This window comes from Pristis pectinata, chromosome 17 (genome assembly GCF_009764475.1).
Source record: "Pristis pectinata isolate sPriPec2 chromosome 17, sPriPec2.1.pri, whole genome shotgun sequence".
NCBI classification, from domain to species: Eukaryota; Metazoa; Chordata; class Chondrichthyes; order Rhinopristiformes; family Pristidae; genus Pristis; species Pristis pectinata.
The window spans coordinates 14317661-14341900 of record NC_067421.1 but is presented as its reverse complement, the minus strand read 5'-3'; the positions used below and the strand labels follow the sequence as shown (position 1 = coordinate 14341900).

Here is a 24240-nt window from a genome sequence, read left to right as displayed (position 1 = left end):
TCTGCCCTTTATCTTCTCCAGAGCCAAATGAGCAAATTTATAGCTCCTTACCTTTGCACTAACATGTCTAGCATTAGAATTCATTAAATGTTCCACAGCCACTTTCCTTTAACATTTATTAGGTCCACAATAAATGAAATGAGGGATTAACATTTTCTTCACTGTTAGCACAACTCTTATTATCCAGCGGTTCATGGAGTCAGAGGTATACAGCATGGTCCTTTAACCCCACTTGTCTGTGCTGACCAAGGTGCCTATTTGAGCAAATCCCATTTTCCTGCTTTTGGCCCATATCCTCCAAACCTTTCAGATCCACATATCTGTCCAAATGTCTTCAATGTTGTAATTGTACCCACCTCTACCACTTCCTCTGGCAGTTAGTTCCATATACCCACCACCCTCTGTGGAAAAACTTGTCTCTCAGATCCCCTTTAAATGTTTTCCTTCTCAGTTTAAACCTGTCCCTCTAGTTTTAGACCTCCTGTTGGGGGGGAAAGACTGGCCATCCACTTGTATATGCCCCCCATGATTTTATAAACCTCCATATGGTCACTTCCTTTGCTTCAGGGAAAACAGTCTCAGCTTATCCAATCTCTCCTTATAACTCAAGCCCTCAAGTCCTGGCAACTTCCTAGTAAATCTTTTCTGCACCCTCTCTAGCTTAATCACATCCTATAGTATGGCGACCACTGCGCACGATACTCCAGGTGCGGTCTCACCAACACCTTGTACAGCTGTAACATGAATGCTAGAGAAATAAAGGACTGAAGATGCTGGAATCTATGATGCTGGAGGAACTCAGCAGGCCAGGCAGCATCCATGGAGAAAAGCAGGTGGTTAACGAGTCCTTGTCCTCCACTGCCAGGAGAATTCCAAGTGCAAACTGGAGGAACAGCGCCTCATTTTCTGTCTTGGAACTTTGTAGCCTAATGGCATGAACATTGAATTCTCCCACTTTAAGTAATCCCCACCACAACCCCCCAACCATGCTGCTTCTCTTCCTTTTCCTAGCCTCTTTTTTTCCCCTACCCCCTTTGTTCCTTCCTCTCCTTACCCTTGACCCATCCCCCAGTGGATCTGCTCTCCCCCTCCCCCACACCTGCCTATCACTATCTCTTACCTGTGTCTACCTATCACCACCCTGTGCCCACCCCACCTCCCCTCTTTTGTCCACCTATCACTGCTCTGCTTTTACCTCCTATATATTGGGCTTCCCCTTTTCCTATCTTCAATCCTGAAGAAGGGGCCTGACCAGAAAAACAGGCAGTCAACGTTTCTCCATGGATGCTGCCTGGTTTGCTGAGTTCCTCCAGCATCATTGTGTTTTTCATATAACATGAATTTTGTTGCATTTGGATTCATCAGTTATCTTCAATTAATCCAACTGCAAGTTCAGTTTCACTCAAGAAGTAACTTGTTCAAGAATTGAACTCTTAGCATTTTTGCTATGTGCCACTTTAGCTGGATTGTGTTTATGTGATAGAGCCTGCTCTCAAACTTTCAATTTTGTTACAGGCATTGCTTTAGGTGCCACAGGTACAACACAGATTTTACTGCAGCTATAACTCTCCTGGCAGGCATAAATTTCTACTAATAGTCAGTCTCAATATAAACAAGACTGACAAGCAAGAGGGAATCCACAGGTGCATTAGCTTGCATTTCATTGTTGGGAATCTTGACCAGCTAATGAGAAATGCATCTGCATGTTACTTATTGAGATATGTTAGATTCAGTCCATTGTATTGTTATATCCACATTGAGAGGTCATAAAGCTAATCACCACTTCTCCAGGGATTCATTACAAACTGAGATACATGACCAGATGTCGAGCACATACAAGGAGTACAAGTTCTTAATGCAATAGATTACCAGAAGCCCTATTCAAATTTATTAAGGAATTATGGAAAGTTTATGATACAGAAGAAGGTCATTCAGCCTATTGTGTGTGAGCCAGTTTAGTCATTGTTACTGAGGTATCTCAAACAGTTCAGTGCATCTACCAAGTTACTGGAGCCTGTACTTCTAGTCCCATCTATTGCCAAATATTATAAGATGATTTGCAGTTCTCCCCTCCTGTCCCCATATCCCCCTCAACCCCAACAGTTAATCTTTGGTTAGTGTGCACTTATCAGCATTGGAACCACAAGCTATGGTCATTCATTGAGGACTCTGGGACAGTATACTTCAGGTCATCACTATTGGGTTCAGGGCAATGTTATGATGAGGCATCCTGAGAAAACAGGAAGATCTGATTATGATCTTGTTGACTGACAGAATACAAGTTGGCCATGTGGCCTTTCAACCCTGCTCCTCCATTTGCCTACATGGTTGATCTTCCTCAGCCCAGACTTTACACAATCCAGAGCAGTCCAGCTCTTCCAAAGAAATAAAACATCTGCTGAATGGGTCAGTTAATGCATCTCTCACATTCAGCCAAGCAAAGCTTGAAAGTGGCTAAAATCGGTTGTATGTCACAGAACTATAACCAATAAATGGGGTGCTTACTGGATCAGAGTCCTGGCAGTATACACAGAACAACATTGCCAAAACATTGGGGCAGTGGTCACGGAAAACATTTTGGGGCCCTCCCACCCAATTCCACTGGACTGTGGGCAGGGCTTGTTAGATTTTATATTTCCTCAGGGGTCACAGGTTACCCTAAGGATTTAGGAATAATAAGTAGTTTGGTAGTTGGGGATAGTGACAAGTAAGATGTGACAGTTAATGTACAACAACTGGTAGGTGTCCTTGCCCTGTTTCTATCCCTTTCTCTTCTTGAACCATCTTTAGAGTATAGTCTTTGCAATCTCGTGGTTTTCTGGGCTGTACATACTCCCAAGTAATATTATGCTCCAGGTTACCAGGGCAGCTATGGTTTGTGACCTTGTGCTGCTCCAGTGGCAGGAAAAGGGGTCAGATAATGGGTCATGTTCCAAATATTTTCATACCACAGGTCATTTCAGCCCATCAGTCTGTGCCAGCTCACAGACAAATCCCCTTCTTCCACTAATTTTCCCTTTAACCTGTTTTCTCCACATTGCCATCAACTCCCTCCAGATTCTATCACCCACCTACACACTTGGCAACTTAGAGCAGCCAGTTAACCAACAACCTGCATGTCTTTGGGATGTGGAAGGAAACCGGGGCAGCTAGAGGAAACCCAAGCAGTCATAGGGAGAATGTGTAAACTCTACATTGACAGCACCAGTGGTCAGGATTTAACCCAGGTCCCTGGAGCTGTGAGGAAGTGGTTCTACTAGCTGCACCACCCAAGGGTCACCTTGGGACTCTCCAGCACCTAGCAGTCAGCTCCATAGCAAAGATGACAAGTGTGAAAGGAGATCCTTGTCTGTCACATCACTCCCATTGAGGGAGTGATATTACAGGCAATGAATAAGGTTTTAAATAAAAGAGAGCAAGAAAAGAATGTTTGAATTTAATTTTTAGCAGAGTGATAGAAGCAAGGTTAATGCCATGGTCACTGCACCTGGAATGGATGACTATTGTTATAAGGAGAGATTGGACAGGCCGAGTTTGTTCTCACTGGAATGTAGGAGGCTAAGGGGGTGACCTCAGAGGTTTATAAAAATTATTGGGGGCACTGATAAGAAAGATAATCAGTTTTTCCCTGGGCAGAGGAGCCTAGAACAAGAGGTAACATGTTTAAGGTGAGAGTGGAGAAATTTAAAGGAAACCTGAGGAGTAAGTTTTTCCACACAGGGTGGTGGTTGTCTGGAATGAGCTACCAGAGAAGGTATTAGAGGCAGGTATGATTACATTGTTTGAAATGTGTTGGGAGAGGAAAGGAGTAGAGGGATATGTGCCTAATGCAGGCAAATAGGATTAACGCAGATAGGCATCATGGACGATGTGGGCCAAAAGGGTCCATTTCTGTGCTACATAATTCTGACTTCCTGACCCAAGCCCAATGTTCAGGTTCGAGTCAGGCAGGGTACCAAAAACATTATGAATGCTTGAGGCAGGATCAGGTTGGCCATGGTTGGGTTTCAATCTTATGCCCAAGCAGATCTCGAGCAAAGGACCAAGATTTAAAATGAATGATACTTACGCTGCATGATTTCTCTCTGCTTCCGAACGTACCAGGTGTAGAGTGCAGCCCTTTTCTGATTTTTCATAGGTGTTCCTTTGTTCAGGTGTTGTGACAAGTGAGACTGGTTCAAGCCGGTTGTGTCCACCACTTCGCGCTGTGGGATGTTGTGCTGCTGCATATAGCACTTTATCATCTTTGCTGCCCTCCATGGGTCCTCTCTACACAAGACAAAGAACCAAGCAGTTATAGTTTGAACTTCATTACTGCTTTTGGTTGCATTTTGTACCCCCCTTCTCCCCCACCCCACCCCCCACCTCCCTCCTGACTTGTATTCACTTTCCACATCTTGCATGTGGCCAGTATGCAACTGGTCAGTCAGTGTAAGCAGGCTTTTCTGTAATGTAACCAAGTTGGTTGGACCTGGTTGATTCTCCACCCACCTCCCAGGGGGAGATGGGGACTGTCGTTCAGTTGTCAGTCTGTATTGAAATGGCTGTCATAATGAATAAGCTGAATATTTCTATTTGTGGGAAGGGGAAACCCACCCTGTGCACCCCTCCCTCCCAACACCAACCACCCCCCCCCCCCCCCCCATACCCCACTAACAGGCTCCTTGCACCTAGCTTGTTATTCCCACCTCTTCCCCAGCCTCTTCCATCAACTGGGTTGGGTTATGAAGCAGGGGAGGAACACAAATATCCACCTGGGGAGGGGTGGGGGAGGTGCAGGCTGGGATGTGTCAAAACTGTTAAACAGTGTGCTTTTAATTTAAACTAAAGCCATCCAAATTCATGTATTTCAAAAATTATGACTGAAGCCCTGCAAAATGTTAGGGACTAGATCTGCAAATGTCTCCCCTCCCCTCTTCACGAGACAGACGGTCAACCACTCTACACCACTCCAAGATGGTGGCGGAGCGTGTCAACTCTTCACAAGCTGGCTTCAGCAGATCCAATTATTACACTTATTGTAATTGTTCTACTCTTTTACATCTCAGTTCTAAGACTGTAACAATTTCTCTTAAACCTACAATGCTCTCTTCTGCATTGTTTTCATTTTACTACCTTGACATAATTATGTATAGCATGATCTGTCCAGATGGCATGCAAAACTAAAGCTCTTCACTGTATCTCAGTACATGTGACAATAATAAACCATTTACCAATACCATCTGGGGAAGCTAGAAGATGAAGCCATGTCTTGTTGAGCTATTATAACACGAGTGAACAGTACTCGGAACTGACAAGAGCTACTGGATGGAATCGGCAATACTGGATGACATTTTCTTCTTCCCAGAGATATTAAGGTTGCTTTCAGCATCACCAGCACCTCTTTGGCTGAGACCATCTTACTTGGCACAGGATGGGCATTTTGGGGTTACTGAGGTTAACTGCACAGATGTTCTGAAGGGCAAGCTGAATGAACAGGAGGTTATACTAACCAGGATCAGGTAAGAAACTGGGAGAAACAAAAATATCAGCCATTCAAAACAGTAATTGGAATCCTACAATAAGTTAGAGCCTAGATATGCCATATACCAGGACTATTGGCACAGTGGTATCACTGGTGCCTCAGTGCCAGAGACCTGGGTTCGATCTGTGTGGAGTTTCCTCTGGGTGCACCGCTTTCCTCCAACATCCCAAAAATGTGTAGTTTGGTCATTTCATTGGCCACTGGGATTAATGTGGGATTAGTGTAAATGGGTGGTAAATGGTTGCTGTGGACTCAGTGAGCCAGAGGGCCTGGTTCTGTTGTATCTCTCCATGACTCTGGAAAAATTAATAACCTGTTCTTGGTTCCAGCATGCCATAAACATACAGCAAAGTATCACCATCTGAAAAGAGGTGACTATTTCAATTGAAGGCTCTTGGTGAGAACCATCAGTCCTGACAAAGGACCTACAACAAACCATAACTCACTGTGTTGGTTTGCAGAGACTGGAAACCTGCTTTGGACCTACACCATTTACTGCAGGGTGTGTTTCTCTGTAGGTTCCAGTCCATGACTGTCCTATCCCAAACAGCCTTTCCTCTCAAAAAAAGTATTTAAAGAAAATGAAGAAAAATTGTTTTGTGCCCCTATGATTTCCTCCCAACTGTTCAGTGGAGATGAGTTTTCAAGTCTGGGAAATTCCAGGTTGGAATTGTGATTTCAGGGAGGGGGAACCTGAGTTCAGTTAGTGTGCATCGTCAGATTGAAGAAGTGTTTGTTTCCTTAGCAGCTGAAGATGACATTAAATATTTATCTTGTGTTTATAAATATCTGTAAATGTTTCATGAAAACAATGTGTTGATCTTAACTGCCCTGTGAAATGTGCTAGCAAGCTATTCAGTTTCATCTTAACTGCTGTGATACAAAGGATACACCCAGAATGACCACCCAGAATAGACTTAACACTGAATTCAGGCCAAGTTGCACACCATCCTGACTTGGAAACATCTTGCTGCTGCTTCATCTGAGCTGTGTCTCAACCTTGGAGCTTGCTCCCAAACAGCACTGTGGGAGAACCTTCATCAGAAGGACTGCAGTGATTCAAGGGGGTGGCTCAAATTAGTACCTGACTAGACAAATTTATTAAATTGGAGGCGATGTGTTCGAGGACACAGGAAATCTTTATCAAGAGGTTCAGTTAGTTTGCCTTTGACCATCATTGTAATCACATGATTTAGTTTTAATTTGTATTTGGAAGATGAGCAGCATTGCCAAGGTCGGCACCCAAAGGCCCCCCCCCCCCCCCCCCCCCGAAAACAGGCTGTGTCACAGAAGGTACTCCAATAGGTGTGAGTTTGCCATGAGGACTGCAGTGGTACAATGAGAGTGGATTATTGACTAATCAAAGCAATCCTTTTCCTAGTTTGTGTTGAGCCTCCCCTTGGCATGGAAGAATGTCACCTCATATTCTGCCTGGGTAGTCTACAACCTGACAGCGTGCACACTGAATTCTTCAATTTCAAGTAACCTGCTCCCCGTCTCTCCCTTTTCTCTCCTGATTTATCTTGTTCCTTTTACACCCACCCGAGCCCCCCTCCACCCAGTCCATCTGCCCACCACCCACGCACTCCTTCTCACTGTTCCCAACTGCCCACCCACCTCCCTCATTTGGTTCCATGCTCCACCTCCCTTTCCTATCAGATTCCAACATCTGCAGCCCTTTGTTGCCTCCACCTCCCACCCTCTGTTGTGAGATCCACCCTTCCCTCCTCCATCTACCTATAACCCTCCTCACCTGGATCCACCTATTACATGCCAGATCTTGCTCCACCCCTTCCCCTCACCTCTTTATACTGGCTATCTCCCCTCTACTCAGTCCAGATGAAAGGTCTTGACCTGAAACATCAACTGTCCATTTCCTTCCATCGATGCTGCTGGACCCCAAGTTTCTCCAGCAATTTTGTTTTTTATATTTTTGTGCTCCAGATTCCAGCATCTACATGCTCCTGTCTCTCCATTTTCTGCTTCAAATATCTCCATAGATACTCATTGAACTACAGATCAGTTTTGAATTTCAAACAAAGCCCTGTCCTCTTATTCTATTGTTCTGGATAAGATAAAACTTACTGTGAACAATGTTATGTGATCCCCTTAGTATCTTAAAGCAGTAACCATTATCACCTCTCATCCTTGTGTCCAGTAGGTGTGTGCCCAATTAGCATACATATTCCTCATAATCTGTATCAGCCTAGATTCTCACACCAATATCCTTTCTTCATTACATGACAAAAATACTTGCCTGTAAAACATTTTGAGATATACCAAAGTACTCTTCCTTTTCTTAGGTGGTCCCTGAGGATCAAGGATGACTTGCTTTCACTCTGGTTTTGTAGGTTCTGAGGCGACTGATGTGGGAACTGCAGACTCTCCCAGAGATGGGGCAAGAGGAGCCTCATGTTGGTTTCTGAGGGTTGGGTGGGTAGATTGTGAGGAGTTGCACTCACTCTGGGCCTCTCTGCACTTCTGATACATGGACTCATGGTTCTAAATGCTATAGTTGCAGTTGCACCAGTGATTTACAAAATGGTAGGATGAACTCACTATTTCAGCTCAATGTTGATGTTCAGAGACAGCAAGTTGTATTAGCTGCTTTGTTATTGGGAAAATGAATCAGAGAATTAGTCATCCTCCAGGCGATCTGGTAAGCTTAAATCTTGTTCAGAATGAAGTGTGGGAACAGCTCATCCTCTTGCCCTCAAAGGGAATGAGTAGTAGTATAGAGGCATGGAATGAAGTGGAAGTCTTGTCATCTATTAAACAATTTCTTCACTTCTGTCTTCTAACCATTCTTTCTTTGACAACCACAGTTTCCCAAGAATGTTTATGATCCTTCATACCCAATCGCACACTGGAATTGTTCTACCACTATCATTGCTGTGTTGAAATCAAGGCTGACCCCATCAGCATTGGTTCTTAGAACACAGAACAGTACGGGCCCTTTGGCCCATGATGCTCTGCTGACCTATATAAACCTTCTCCATAATCAATCTAACCCTTCCCTCCTACAGTCCATAATCCTCCACTTTTCTTTCTTCATTCATTCCTGGACATTGTGTTCTTGTCTCATCACCCACATTCTTCCTTTCCTCCCACGATCGGCACTCATTTAAAATCCACTTTGCTATCTGCTATGCATCATTTCTTGTCTCTTGTCCCTGCTCTCAATCTTCTTTTAATGAGTCCTTTGTTATTGAAGAAAGAAAACTTGAAATTAAAAAAAACTGAAGGAATACATGACTAAGTACATAGTTGTGAGAACTGTGGCTGAGTTAGCCTGAACACAAGCTGATTGGAATTTGCAATGCAAAGACTTGTTTAAAATTGGTGCTTGAGTTGAACAAATGTTGCACATTTCCTTGGTGATCCTGTTTTCTTAAAACTCTAGTCCAGTTAGGGGATCTGAAGGGTCCTTTTTTGCCCAGAGTGGTGAGTACCTGGAAAACAGCTCGAGAGAGCAATAGAAACAGATACTAGGCATTCAAGAAGCATCTAGATGAGCACTTAAATCATTTAGGTATAAGAGGCTACAGGCCAAGTGCTGGAAGATGGGTTGAGCACGGATGGGTCCCCACTGGTCAGATTGGACATTGACCTGAATGGTCTGTTTCCACGATGAATGACTCCTTGTGAGTAACTGTACATAGGAATGAAGAAGATTGAATGATGTTCTTTACACTTCTGCAGTGACACAAGTGACAATGTCCCATAGGGACATTACTGAACTCTCCTAAGGAATTGAAAGCACAAGCCATTGTATTTCAATTCTAAATGTTAGTGGCAATACTACTCAGTTACACTTCCATCCAATGGAATCTCTGACACATGTATACTTATACAAATATTCTGTAGACTTTGGTCTATTCAAGAGTTCACATGATAATTTAGACTTTTTCTTGACCCCAAGAAACTGGAAATAACATTAAATTTAGAAAACATCTTCAGTTATAGAAGATGTTAAAATACTAGTGAAAATTTAACAGTGCATTACCATCTACTTTCCTGATGCACTGTTACTTCTGTGTCATCTTGCAAACTTCCACAAGTGTACTGTTGAAAGTATCCTGACTGGTTGTATCATGGTCTGTAACAGCAATTTGAATGCACAGGAACATAAGCTGCAGAGTAATGGATTCTGCACAATACATCACGGGCACATCCCTCCCCACCATCGGTAGTATCTACAGGAGGTGTTGCCTCAAGAAGGCAACATCCATCATCAAAGATCCCCACCATCTGGGCCACGCCATCTTTTTGCAGCTACCATCGGGCAGGAGGTACAGAAGCCTGAAGTCCCACACCAGGTTCAATAACAGCTATTTTCCCTTCAACCATTCAGTTCTTGAACCAACTAGCAAAACTCTTAATCACCACAACAGTTTAGCAACACTATGATCGCTCTGATCACTTTGCACTAATTGACTTTTATGTTCTAATTGTTTTTCTTGTAAAAATTGTATACAATTTGTTTTTGTGAATGCTGCTTATATTATGCTGTGTAACTGTGGTGCTGCTGCAAGTAAGCTTTTTCACTTCACCTGTGCATACATGTACTTGTGCATATGACAATAAACTTGACCTTAAACTTTAATACCATTTATGGCTCAGAAGCATTGTGCTCTCCCTTTTTCTAGGAGATCAAGTGATATTTGATTGTGTAGTAGAATCTAAAATGGCTAATTCTGTCACTATCACTGAATTAGGATCCAATGGTAAATTGGTTTATTATTGTCACATGTACTGAGGTACAGTTGAAAAACTTGTCTTGCATACCGTCCATACAGATCAATTCATTACAACAGTGCATTGAGGTAGTACAAGGTAAAACAATAAGAGTGCAGAATAGTGTCACAGCTACAGAGTGCAGGCAGGCAGTAAGGTGCAAAGTCACAATAAGGTAGATTGAGGTCAAGAGTTCATATCGTACAAGGGAACCATTCAATAGTCTCATAATGGCAGAATAGAAGCTGTCCTTGAGCCTGGTGGTATGTGCTTTCAGGCTTTTGTATCTTCTGCCTGATGGGAGGGGGGAGAAGAGGATGTCCTGGGTGGATGGGATCTTTGATCATGTTGGCTGCTTTACTGAGGCAGCGACAAGTAGAGATAGTCTGTGGAGGGGAGGCTGGTTTCTGTGATGTGGACATGGCTCAGCACAATTCTCTGCAGCTTCTTGCAGTCATGGGCAGAGCAGTTGCCATACCAAGCCATGGTGCATCTGGATATAGGATGCTTTCTGTGGTGCATCGATTAAAAATTGGTGAGGGTCAAAGCAGACGTGCCAAATTTCTTTAGCCTTCTGAGGAAGTAGAGGGGCTGGTGAGCTTTCTTGGTGATGGCGTCAACATGGTTGGACCAGGCCAGGCTATTGGTGATGTTCAGTCCTAGAAACTTAACTCTCAACCCTCTCAACCTCTAATGTTGATGTAAACAGGACCATGTGCACTGCCCCTGCCCCCTTCCTAAAGTCAATGACTAGCTCTTGTTTTGTTGACATTTAGGGAAAGATTGTTGTCATGACACCATGTTACTAGGCTCTTTATCTCCTTCCTGTACTTCATTGTTATTTGAGATATGGTATGGTATCATACTGCAAACATGTAGATGGAGTTAGAGCAGAATCTGGCCACACAATCATGAGTATATAGGGAGTAGAGTAGGGGGCTGAGGACCCAGCCTTGTGGGTGCCAGTGTTGAGAATAATCATGCTGGATGTGCTGCTGCCTATCTGTACTGATTGTGGTCTGTTAGTCAGGAAGTCAAGGATCCAGTTGCAAAGGGAGGTGTTGAGTCCCAGGTCTGAGTTTGACAAGTTTGCTTGGAATGATAATATTGGAGGCAGAGCTGTGGTCGATAAACAATTGTCCAACGTGGGTATCTTTACTGTCCAGATGCTCCAGAGATGTGTAGGGCCAGGGAGATGGCATCTGCTGTAGACCTGTTTCAGCAGTAGGTGAATTGTAGTGGGCAGAGGTCCGGGAAGCTGGAGTTAATGTGTGCCATGACCAGCCTCTTGAAGTGCTTCAGAAGGTTGACATAGTATAGTTTGTATTCCAGATATTAACTGCAAATGGTCATGTTTCTGGTCAAAGGCTCACCTATGAAATATATAAGAACACACAAGACAATAGGAGCAGGAGTAGGCCACCAGGCACTTCAAGCCTGTCTTGGCATTCAAGATGATCAAGGCTGATCTGCCCCAGACCTTGTGTCAGATCCCTATGGCCCTTAATTCATCCAATCTTTCAAAAATGTATCTACCTCCACTTCAAATGCCTCCAATGAGCTAGCCTCTACAACTCTCTGGGGGTACAGAATTCCAGAGATTCACAACCCTCTGCGAGAAGGAACTTCATAGCTTGGTTTTAAATGACTGGCTCCTTGTCTTAACTCTGTCTCCCTTGTTTGAAGCTGACTGTTGTGGGAAATGTGAACAAACAGCAGTGAAAAGTTGCCTGTATATTAAAAAGTGCCATAGTACAAGTACAAAAGGAACAACCTCAATAAGAGGCCACAAAGTTGGTTGTTCACAAATCAAGGGTTCCATATTTCATACACTGGGGGTGGTAAGATGAATGAGGGAACAGAAGTAATTGAATAGGTATAGTGAGTGAAATAGCAAACCTTTCTGCAAAATGAATCCAAATGTAGCACAGTGTGAAATATCGGACTGTTCGAATATCAGGTGTAAATGCCCATGCCTATGCAGAGGTTGATCAAAGTATTAAGGATAAGCCTAATTTGGATTCATTTCAGATCACGACACTTCATTGGAACGAAATGGCAACTGTTTATTTCCCTCCATAGATGCTGCCTGATGTGCTGAGTTCTTCCAGCATTTTGTGTGTGTCACTCCAGATTCAGCATCTGCAGAATCGCTTGTGTCACTGGAAGAACTCTGGGTCAAGCAGCATCTATGGAGGTAAAAGGAACTCTCCATGGGTGAAACTGACAAAAATCTAAGACCTTCCATTGGTTAAAATATCAAGCCCACCATGATGGCCATCTCGCCAGAATTTATAGTGTTGCTCTGCAAGATAAGTCATCAAAATTTTCAACATTATTCACAACCATGTCATCACCATATAGACACAGAGTAAATTTTCTTTTGTAATCAATCTCAGGATGTCAGTGCAAGACACAGGAGACTGCAGATGCTGGAATCTGGAGCAAAATACGAACTGCGAGAGGAAGGACAGGTACATGGATAGGAAAGGTTTAGAAGGATACGAGGCAAATGGGATAAGCTCAGTTAGGCAACTTGGTTGGCATGGACAAGTAGAGCTGAAGGGCCTGTTTCCATGCTGTGTAGCTCTATGACTCTAACTCAGCAGGTCAAGCATCATCTGTGGAGGCATAGAGACCCTGCATCACAAACCAAAACATCGACCATCCCTTTGTTTGATCCACTGAGTTCCTCCAACAATTTGTTTTTTTTAAACTAAGGATGTGGGTGCTCCCAGTAGTGACACCACAAGCACAACCTGAGAGAAGGGAAGCAGGCAGTTCCTTCTGTCAATAACGCCTGGGGCTGCACTGCTGTAAATAAATTTATGCATTTAGTCAGGCACTTAAATGAAGCAAAGCATAGAAGGATAGGGACCTAATGTGGGCAAATGGGATTAGTATTAATGGGCTTAAAAAGTTGGCATGAATGTGGTGGGCAAGGAGGCTGTTTTCATGCTGTACAACTGACTTGTAGAGTTTGTCTAATTACCAACCCCCCCCCCCTCTGTATTTAGCTGGAAAGATAATCCTGGTTTTATTGGAGGATGTTGCTGTAGTTTTGCTTATGATTAGTTTTTCCCTGTTTGTGGCAATTTGTCAAGATGCTCTTTAAATAAATGCTGAGTAACTAGACTTTGCTGCTGCAAGACCTGCCCAGCCACACCCCCCCCCACCCCCTCAGTTTTGACAGCACACCATCAGCTAATGTTTTATTGCCCATTCCTAACTCCAGCTGTCTGGCTAGCTCAGCATGCCAGACCAGATAAGGGCAGCACATTCCTTCCCCAAATTGCAATAAACCTCTAATAGCTTTGCAGTGGTACAGCTAGCAGAGCTGCTGGCTCACAGCTCCAGCAACCTGGGTTCAATCCTGACCTCCGGTGCTGTCTGTATGGAGTTTGCATGCTCTCCCTGAAACCATGCAGCTAAACCACCTCTTCTCCCACCCCCCCCCGCCCCCCCCCCCCCCCCAATGCTCTGATTTCCTCCCATATCCAGTGTTGGTTGAGTGGCCACAGTAAATTGCGCCAAATGTGTAGGTGAGCAGTAGAATCTTGGGTGGGGGGAATTGATGGGAATGTGGGGAGAATAAAAAGGGATTAGTGTAGATGGGTGCTTGATGGTCAGCATGGACTTGGTGGGCTGAAGGGCCTGTTTCCATGCTGTATGATTCTATGAGCTTTATTGCTGCTTCATTCATGTCAACTTTTTTACTTAAAAAATGCCCAATTCACATTCCCATTTCAACTCGTATTCTTTGGACTACAAATCAGTAACCTGACACATGCACCCTTCAAAAGTAAGGGTTCTTCCTTTTGCACAAATCAGGGACCAGCTTCAAACCCGGTTCTTCTAAAAACTGAACCTCCCTCAAGAAATTGCCCCATTCAGTGATGATGCCCTTCTGCTCTGAGATCTTCTGAGCAGATGCTGCAGTCACAGCATCAACTTCAAAACAGACTGGTGTTTGTTAAATTGACCAATTCAGATGAGCAGCTAAATCCAGATGGAGGAGCAATGTAAATGGAATAAAACACATTGTGATATTCAGAGGTTTTTCACAAACTCTTTTTACCTGTTGGAGTTGATAGCTGACATTAAACAAGATGAGGCCAAATGGAATTAGATCTCCTTACAGCTGCTAACAGATATCACTGAAGGAGGTTACTGTCAATCCTCTCTGGATAAAATACCAGTGCATTTCCCAGAGATTAAATACCTTAACACGTGCTTCACTGATCTCCACTCAACATAAATATAAGGAATATTTAACAACTCCATTACGAGCCTCTAGTTGTCTTGAGTCAAGAGAGGAAACACTTGCAGATTTTTGAAAGAATTCAGTAGTCAGCTAACTTAATGCCAAACAAATGTATTAATTAATTCAATTTAAGTGTATTGAAGCACATAAATTACAAGTGTATTCCCTTATCTTTATTTAATTGACAATACAATACACATTGTCTATCATAGAAGGAGATATTGTGACAGACCCAGAGGGAAGATGTGTGTTGCTGGTTGGTTGAATTCTTAGTAATTGAAAATTTGCTGCTAATATTTCCAGTAAATTCACAAATGAAGAAATGTGAGGCAACGTCTTTGTAAAACTGAAAGTAAGTGGTTTTTTCCAAGAGCATTTTCCGAGCTGCTTTTACACAAAATTAGTAAATAAATTCGTTCTTCTCCAAATAAAGGGAGCTTTTTGTAGTTGGGGTGAATATTGAAAAACAAATTTGCATGTTCTAAAGAGCACATATGTATTTAGATAGTCATGCAACTATTCATGTATGGAGGATGTAACAAATGAGCTTGATCTAATCTTCACCCACATCCAGGCATTTGCATTTTCCATCAGAGGTCACTAGGCAGTAATCAGAAAAGGCTATGAACCCAGGCCTAGTACATTTTCCAAAGTGAATCATGTACTATCAGAGATGTGCAAGCAAAACATCAATCACTTAAACTGAAGAAATGCAGTTTCAGTGGCACTGTTACCTCACATACACCTTCCCTCCAGTATTTAACTCAATTTATCTCCAACACTCCCACAGCCAACATTAACAGGAAGTGGCCATAGATCCCTAATTTAGTGGGTGAGGGGGGGAAGGCAGGGAGTTATTGATGGGAATGTATGGAGAACAGAACAATTTGAGTAGGATCAATGTAAGTGGATGGTTGATGCAGACTTGGTGGGCTGAAGGGCCTGTTTTTCCCCCATTGACCCTATGCCATGAATCTTCCATTATGAAGGCCACCAGCTCCTTGACAAGATGTCGGTGGATGGACAACTAAGCCCATCACTTTAAATGCACCATGACTTCTGAAGAACCAGTATCTCCAGGTTTCCTGTCCGTCTGTTTTCCATTCACCACCCCCAAGTAAGTAAATGAGGCCAAAGTTCCTGGAGTTTAAATTTACTCCCAATTCCAGGGTTGTCCTTGCCCTCTGGTTTGGCTCATCCTTTGTGCAGAAAAGCAGACTAATGTGACACAGCTTCCTACTGGCACCATTACCTTTAAGAATCATACAAACAGCATGAACTTCCTTGTAGAACAAGGGGTGTTAATCCAAAGGGTTTGTGCTGGAAAATTAGAATAAGCCTTAATCATTTGGCTCCAATTCAATCCTATGTTCAAAGAGAATATTCTGACACCTCAAACAATTGCTTGATACTAAAAGGCTGAGCCCAAATTGCAGAAAACCAAAATATAAGATTTAGTTCAGTTCAATGATGGAAGAAAGTACGTCAACATTCCCATTCTGAGAGAGTGTCACAGTATACAGAGTTCACTTCCCTTTGTAGCATCCATTATATGCAGTACAGTAAGTGTTTGTCAACAGTTCTTTGGCTTGCATGGAGGGTTCGTGATGTAAAAAGCCTTTCACAACAAATGATTGCTTCTGTTAACAAAGACGCTTCAGTTGTGGTTGTTCCAGTTGCTCTTCTTCACCCACCACTCACTGTTCCTCTTTATTTTTTAAATTCTTTAGTGTTTCATTTCCCCATGGGAGGGTGGGAATATATAACTGAGACAGTGTCCGAATTGAGTGTGGTGTAATCAGTGTGAATTGGGTAAGAGGCAATATTACACAAGCCTGGTGATTATGGTGAGCTATTTTGTAATGTATTAGTGGAAAGACTGAGAGCTTTATAACGAGGATGCAACAGAGCCAGTATTCCAACTGATCCGACTAATGACAGTGAGGTATATGATAGAGATAATGGGGGAGAGACAGAATCTGGACACAACTAACAATGAATGGTTTGCATTAAAACGGTGATAAATAGATTCTTTAACTTTACTATAAAATTACTGTTTAGGCTCAGATGCTCAACCATGGTCTCAGAAGGCAAGCGATCATGATTCACCATTACACCTGTCTACCAGGAACATGAATGCTGTCACATCCTACGCACCTACATGAATTAATTTCCCTACATCCAAACCCAGATTTCAGCAGAGGAAACTGATTCAGCTATCAAAGAGAACTTTATTTCCTCAACTAGTCAAACTGCCTAGAGAGAATTTAAACAGCTTCTTCAGACAGCTCCCATTAAGGTTCAGTTTAAATGTATTGGATTAGATCAGTTTCTCAGGCTGGATTTGTCCAGTGAAACATTGGAACACATGGAAGGAAATCAGTTCTCAGAAAGCTTTCTGTAATATTGCAGTCTTGGTTACATGGGTGCCACTGCCTGAGAAATTTGTGCTCCAGTGATGGCATCTGTATGTCAGGAATAGTAAAGTCACATTACAATCCTCAATATACTCTCTCCAATTTCTGTTTTATATAACTGTCATCTTGCTCTCACTGAAAGGACCAAGTGAAGGAGAAACTTGGTTTGCTATACAAGGTTCTTAAACTAGGTACGCCAAAATTGCAAGGTCATTTTACCTTGGTATGCAAAGAATTTTATCTATGCTTCTCTCAAAACATACAGATGGCGAAGGTGCTACACTTTCAGGGCTGTATAGTCATACAGCACCAGGTGTACCTAAAAATTAGGCACTAACCTGGTGAAACTGCAACACAGGACTTTTATACGTGCGAAAGAATACAAATCAGCTTGCATCAAGGTTAATCACACACCCAACATATTAGATCAGAACTCTGCAGTCCTGCCACCAATGATCATGAATGGTGGTAGATAATTAAACAGCTACAAGAGGAGAGGCTCCAAGAACATCCCCATCTTCAACAATGATGGGTGTAGCATGTAAATGTCAAAGACAAGGCTGATCCTGAGTTTACTTGTGCTCAGTCTCTGTAGGTTTGTAGAACTTGAAGCAGACCATTGATAGGAGTCCTGCCAATAATCGTAATAACCTGAGCTGATGAACAGTAAGGTTTAGGGGAGGGAAATGGTCTGCTTACCCCTACTAGTTGTGCAGGTGCAAAGGGGTTGAATGCGGGTGTAATCTGCTTTATGTTGGAAGTGCCTCCCTGAGTTGTAGGCGAAGATTGCACGTGAAGGATGGATACCTGTTTGACCCAAGAACTTTTACGAGAGGAAGAAAGAAAACTGGGGAGGGAGAAGTAAAATGATGAGTATGTTTTCTGTATTAGTTATTGTCACCTTAAACATAATTACACTGGAGTGGACCAAAATCTCACCCACATCTGCACTCACTTGACTGCAACTCACTTTACGCGAGTTCAGTCTTTTTAAGCCTTTCCTTCAACTTCAATTTTCGTAAGTCTCCAAATATTCTGATGTTTAAACAACATTGGAAAGTTGATGAGATGCAGTCCTTGGTCAGGGAGGCTGCCTTTTTTTTCTATTTATATTAAGTGTGCCTCATAATTTTCTCTCACTCTATCTTGGTTCAATGTGCCCAACAACGCATGCTTGAGGGACCCCAGTGAAGAGATCATTAATGGATCTTCCAGAGGCCCCCAGTGAAGAGATCATTAATGGATCTTCCAGAGGCCCCCAGTGAAGAGATCATTAATGGATCTTCCAGAGGCCCCCAGTGAAGAGATCATAAATGGATCTTCCAGAGGCCCCCAGTGAAGAGATCATAAATGGATCTTCAGGATCCCATCCCGAAGATGAGGACATCACAAATAGATTCTCGAGAATCCACCAGTGAAAAGATCACAACTGAATCCTCAAAAGTCCCTTGGTGAAGAGATCATGAATGGATCCTCCAGAGAATCGGTGAAGAGATCACAAATGAAACCTCCAGAGGCCTCCACTGAAGACCTCACTTACATTTTGTAAACCTCTGGGTGGGATTTTCAACAGTAGCCTCCCACATTCATGCTAACAATGGGTAAAAGTTCATGCTCATTAGCTTCTCAAGTCTTCATGATTTAGAGGGGTTCATGAAATAAATTGCTAGCACTCTTAACAGGGGAGAGTTCAACCAAAATATTTAAAAGTGACATGATACATCAGTTTACAGGACCCATATGTATTCCACCCATATGGAGAAACTTAAAAGTACCTACAGAGAGCACACAGCATTAAAACCCTAGCTAAATGATGACTCCCTGGTAAAACTGATTCTCTCTGTCTTCTAGGCCCAACCTCTTGCTGGGCTCTGCAAGGAAGCACTGCTTTCTCTACCTTTTGCTTCACAACTAGTGGTGAGCTGCTCATGTGTGCACACTGGGTGTTGGCACTTTACTCAATATACTTAAAAAGGTGTTACCAGTAGACAAGTCCCCTGGTCCTGATGGGATGCATCCCAGGGTACTGAAGGAAATGGTGGAAGTTATAGTAGACGTACTTGTGATAATTTACCAAAATTCTCTGGACTCCGGGCAGGTCCCGGCAGATTGGAAGACAGCAAATGTCATGCCACTGTTTAAAAAAGGATGTAGACAAAAGGCAGGTAACTGTAGGCCAGTTAGCTTAACATCTGTAGTCAGGAAAATGCTTGAAGCTATCATTGAGGAAGAAATAGTGAAACATCTGAATAGAAATGGTTCCATCAGGCAGACACAGCATGGATTCAGGAAGGGCAGGTCCTGTTTGACAAACTTATTGGAGTTTTTTGAATATATAATGAGGATAGAGGGGAACAGGTAGATGTTGTATACTTGATTTCCAGAAGGCGTTTGATAAGGTGCCGCATAAAAGACTTATCCATTAGATAAGCATGCATGGAGTTGGGGGTAATGTATTAGCATGGACAGAGGATTGGTTAACCAATTGCAGGCAGAGAGTTGGGATAAATGGGTGTTTCTCTGGTTGACAATCAGTGGTGAGTGGGGTGCTGCAGGGGTCAGTGGGGCCACAACTGTTCACGATATACATCGAAGATTTGGAAGAGGAGACCGATTGTAGCGTGTCTAAGTTTGCAGATGACATTAAATTGAGTGGAAAAGCACATTGCGCAGAGGATGCGGAGAGTCTGCAGAGAGAGATAGGTTAAGTGAGTGGGCAAGGGTCTGGCAGATGGAGTACAATGTTGGTAAATGTGAGGTTATCCACTTTGGAAGGAAAAATAGATCAGATTATTATTCAAATGGTGAAAGATTGCAGCATGCTGTTGTGCAGAGGGACTTGGGAGTGCTTGTGCATGAATTGCAAAAGGTTGGTTTTCAGGTGCAACATGTTATCAAAAAGGAAAATGGAATGCTGGCTTTCATTGCTAAAGGGATTGAACTTAAGAGCAGGGAGGTTATGCTGCAACTCTACAGGGTACTGGTGAGGCTGCACCTGGAGTACTGTGTGCAGTTCTGGTCTCCTTACTTGAGGAAAGATGTACTGGTTTTGGAAGTAATGCAGAGAAGGTTCACCAGATTGATTCTGGAGATGAGGGGGTTGGCCTATGAGGAGAGTTTGAGTTGCCTGGGACTATACTCGCTGGAATTCAGAAGAATGAGAGGGGGTCTTATAGAAACATATAAAATTATGAAAGGGATAGATAAGATAGAGGCAGGAAGATTGTTTCCACTTGCAGGTGAGACTAGAATGAAGGGACATAGCCTCAAGATTCGGGGGAATAGATTTAGGATGCAGATGAGGAGAAACTGCTTTTCCCAGAGAGTGGTGAATCTGTGGAATTCTCTGCCCAGGGAAGCAGTGGATGCCACCTCATTAAATATATTTAAAATACAGTTAGATTGATTTTTGCATAGTAGGGGAATTAAGGGTTATGGGGAAAAGGCAGGTAGGTGGAACTGAGTCCACAGCCAGATCAGCCATGATCTTAATGAATGGCAGAGCAGGCTCTATGGGCCAGATGGCCTACTCCTGCTCCTATTTCTTATGTTCTTAATAAGACCATAAGAACATGAGGAATAAGAGCAGGAATAGCTAAAGCCCATTGAGCCTTCTTTGCTGTTCCTCAAGACCATTGCTGATCTTCTATCTCAGCATCATTTTCCTGAATATTCCCATGCTCCTTGATTCCCTTATTGTACAGACATCTATCCATCTCTGTTTTGAATGAACACAATGACCAATCTGCCACAGAAGTCCAGGCTAGAGAATTCCATTGAATTTTACTGAAGAAATTTGTCCTCAGCTCAGTCCTGAAGGGCCTACCCTTTATTCTCAATCTGTGGCCCCTGGTCCTAGACTTCTCAGTCAGGGGTAACATTGTCCCTGCATCCAGACTGTCAAGACTATGAGGATTTTGTAATTTTCAGTGAGTTCTTCACTTATCCTCTTATACGCTAGAAAATGCAGTCTAGTCAATCTCTCCTCATGTGGCAAATCCTTGGAACCAGTCTAATGGCTCAGGTCTTTTAAAGGGAACCAATGGGAAGGAGGCTTCTGACATGTGTCCCAGGAGAAAAGTGCTCTCGCCACCTCCACAGAGCACCCAGGAGAGGTCCATTCCAAACTGGGGTCTAGGAAGGACCTCTCCTCCCCTGAAACGTGTGATATCAGATATTCACATACAAGCTGAGAACTGATTCTTGCTGAGCTGTGGAGCAGTAGATACTCTGTCAACACAGGCTCTTACAGCTTTTATCAAATTGTCAGCCGGGGCTTCTGAATCAATAGGTTATGAATTTAAGTCAGAAATTGTAAATTTGAAAACAAAAATGTAGGGTGACATTCCAACCCAGCACTAACGGCACACTGTACTCTTAAAGCTGCTGGCTTTTGAATGAGACATGAAAATGAGCCTGTCTTCCTTCATAGATGGACATAAGAGTCTTGGACTGTACTCACTGGAGTACAGAAGAATGAGAGGGCACCTCATAGAAGCATTTCGAATGTTGAAAGGACTGGACAGAGTAGATGTGGCTAAGTTGTTTCCCTTGGTGGGTGAGTCCAGGACAAGAGGGCACAATCTTAGAATTAGAGGGTACCCATTTAAAACAGAGATTAGGAGAAATTCCTTTAGCCACAGGGTCGTGGATTTATGAAATTCTTTGCCCGATCATTGGGGGCGTTTAAGGAAGAGATTGATAGGTATCTAAGTAGTCAGGGTATCAAGGGATATGGGGAAAAGGCCGGGAATTGGGGCTAGATGGGAGAATAGTTTAGCACATGGTGAAGTGATGGAGCGGACTCAATGGGCCGAATGGCCTACTTCTGCTCCTTTGTCTTGTGATCTTGTGATAAAAGATCCCACAGCACCATTCTGAAGAAGGAGAAGGAGGTTCAGCTGGTTTTTATCCCTCAACCAACATCACCAAAAAGAGATCATCTAGTCATTATCTTACACATTTGGGGCATGCTGTGTTCAAACTGGCTTCTCTTTTTCCTACTTTATAATAATTTCAAAAAGTACCCCATTGCTTTAAACCTGTTGCAAATTCCAGAGCAATGTAAAGCACTCTAGGAATCCAAATCATCCTCATAAATAAATAATGGCACTTGGGTTGGTTGTGCAGATGACCAGCACTTGTAGTACAACATTACAGCAAGGGTTATCTTCTGGAGAGGTGATTATTAGTAAGGGTGTGCGTGGGAAGCAGTTTGGTTGTTGCAAACATAATTATTGCTGATGAATTACCCTTAAATCCTGCTGTCAAGTTGTTAAGAGTGGAACTGAAATATTTCATTGATCAGGAAATATTACTTAAATACTTGACTTGTAAATAATATTGTGCAAAGATGAATTCTTCGCTGACAATTCTCAATAACGTGGTTTCACATTAAGTGCAAGTGTCTTCTCATTTGTAATGATAACTACAGAGCAGATCATTCCTCTCCTCATGACACTAAGTAGCTGGCAGCTTTGGAGGTTTAAACATATCATTCAGAGTTGCTTTATTTCCATACTATGCAGGTAAATTTTATTTATTTTGTACCCAATAAACTGATATATTAAGTAAAAGAAATACTTGCATTTTTATGACACCTTTTAGAACCCCAAGATGTTCCAAAGCAGCTTTGAAGTCTAGACATTGGTCGTTTACATATTTATAATATAAATAGTGATTCATAAGCAGAACATTTCAAAAGAAAATTTATATTATTAGTGAAACATTATACACTGCAGGCACATCTTTATTCAGGACAGGACATCTTGTTATAGTTGTGAGGAGAATCATAGGTTACTGCAGCTTGTGAGTGAATTGCAAGATGCCTGTGTTTCAGGTAATAAAATTCTGCAATAGCTAGAGTTCTATTAGAAATTCTCTTTCATAATAACTTCCAAAATTAAGATCAGTAAGCAAGTTATCTACAGTGCCAGGACATAGATCCAGAAATACATCTAGATACAAATTAAATAGTGTATAGTCATGACATAAACCAAGTAACAGAGCACATCTGCTTAAGCTTTCTGAGAAATAATTTCTATTATAAGCAATGCCAATTCTAAATCTGGGTTCAATAAAAATGAGAAGCTCTCCAAACATATTTGGTGAGGTGGGAAATCCAAACTCCACAACCCAACTGAATTCCAGATTTAGAACATTATACGTTGAACGTCCCTAGACATACAGCTCACTAGTTCATCCATAGAGTGTCTACCAGACTCCCTGTGGAATATCCTATAGAATATCCATGTAATTCTTTGCATATTGTTTGTAAAAATGATTTTTAGTTAATATAGTCTTTCACTGCATCATAGGCCATTACATATTAACCAATAAGTAAATGTGATTAATAGTTTCATACCAAAAGCACTGATCTCCATTTTAAAAGAAATAAAGGAGCATAGGTTGGCTTCTCTCATTATTGTGGTGTACCGTACTGCTTTTGCTGTTAAGATTATATGAACAAGAACATGGATTTACATGTAGTGTTTCAAGATGTCACAAAGCATCTGCAGTTTAAAAAGCAACAAATGCCTTGAACACACGGAAGATAGTGAGATCAGTATGGGGTATGCTAATAATCTAGGGCATGTTGAGATCAAGGAGGAGGTGGTATTGGGTCTATTGAAGAACGTTAAGGTGGATAATTCCCAGAGGCAAGGGAGGAGACTGCTAGGGCCTTGACAAAGATCTATGCATCCTCTCTAGCCACAGGCAAGGTCCCAGAGGACTGGAGAGTAGCCAGTGTTCCTTTATTTAAGAAGGGCAATAGGATAATCCAGGAAATTATAGGCCAGTGAGCCTCACATCAGTGGAAGGGAAGATACTGGAGAGGATGCTTAGGGATAGGGTTTACTCACATTTGGAAAAGCATGGGTTTATTAGGGATTGTCAGCATGGCTTTGTGCAGGGTAGGTCATGAGGGTAGAGCAGTGGATATGGTCTACCTGGACTTTGCAAGGCATTTGACAAACTCCGTTGTGGTAGGCTGATCCAGAAGATTAAGATGCATGGGATTCATGGTGACTTGGTAGATGGGATTCAAAATTGGCTTGGCCATAGAAGCCAGAGGTAGTGGTGGAGGGATGTTATTCTAGCTGAAGGTCTGTGACCAGTGGTGTTCCACAGGGACCAGTGCTGGGACCTCTACTGTTTGTGATATACAGTATATAAATGACTTGGATGAAAATCTAGATGGATTGATTAGTAAGTTTGTGGATGACACAAAAATTGGTTGAGTTGTGGATAGTGAAGAAGGTTGTCAAAGGATACAGCAGGATATAGATCAGTTGCAG

General features: G+C 42.5%; 1 protein-coding gene across 4 annotated transcripts in view; it reads right to left on the bottom strand.

The window, feature by feature from the left end:
• LOC127579647 (hepatocyte nuclear factor 1-alpha-like) overlaps positions 1 to 24240 on the bottom strand; it is a 232297-nt gene that overhangs the window by 127104 nt on the left and 80953 nt on the right. For all 4 annotated transcript variants that reach the window (XM_052032570.1, XM_052032569.1, XM_052032568.1 and 1 more), the window contains one exon: positions 4070 to 4269. In XM_052032570.1, coding sequence (XP_051888530.1) covers positions 4070 to 4269 — 200 coding nt within the window. The remainder of the gene's footprint in view (positions 1 to 4069; positions 4270 to 24240) is intronic.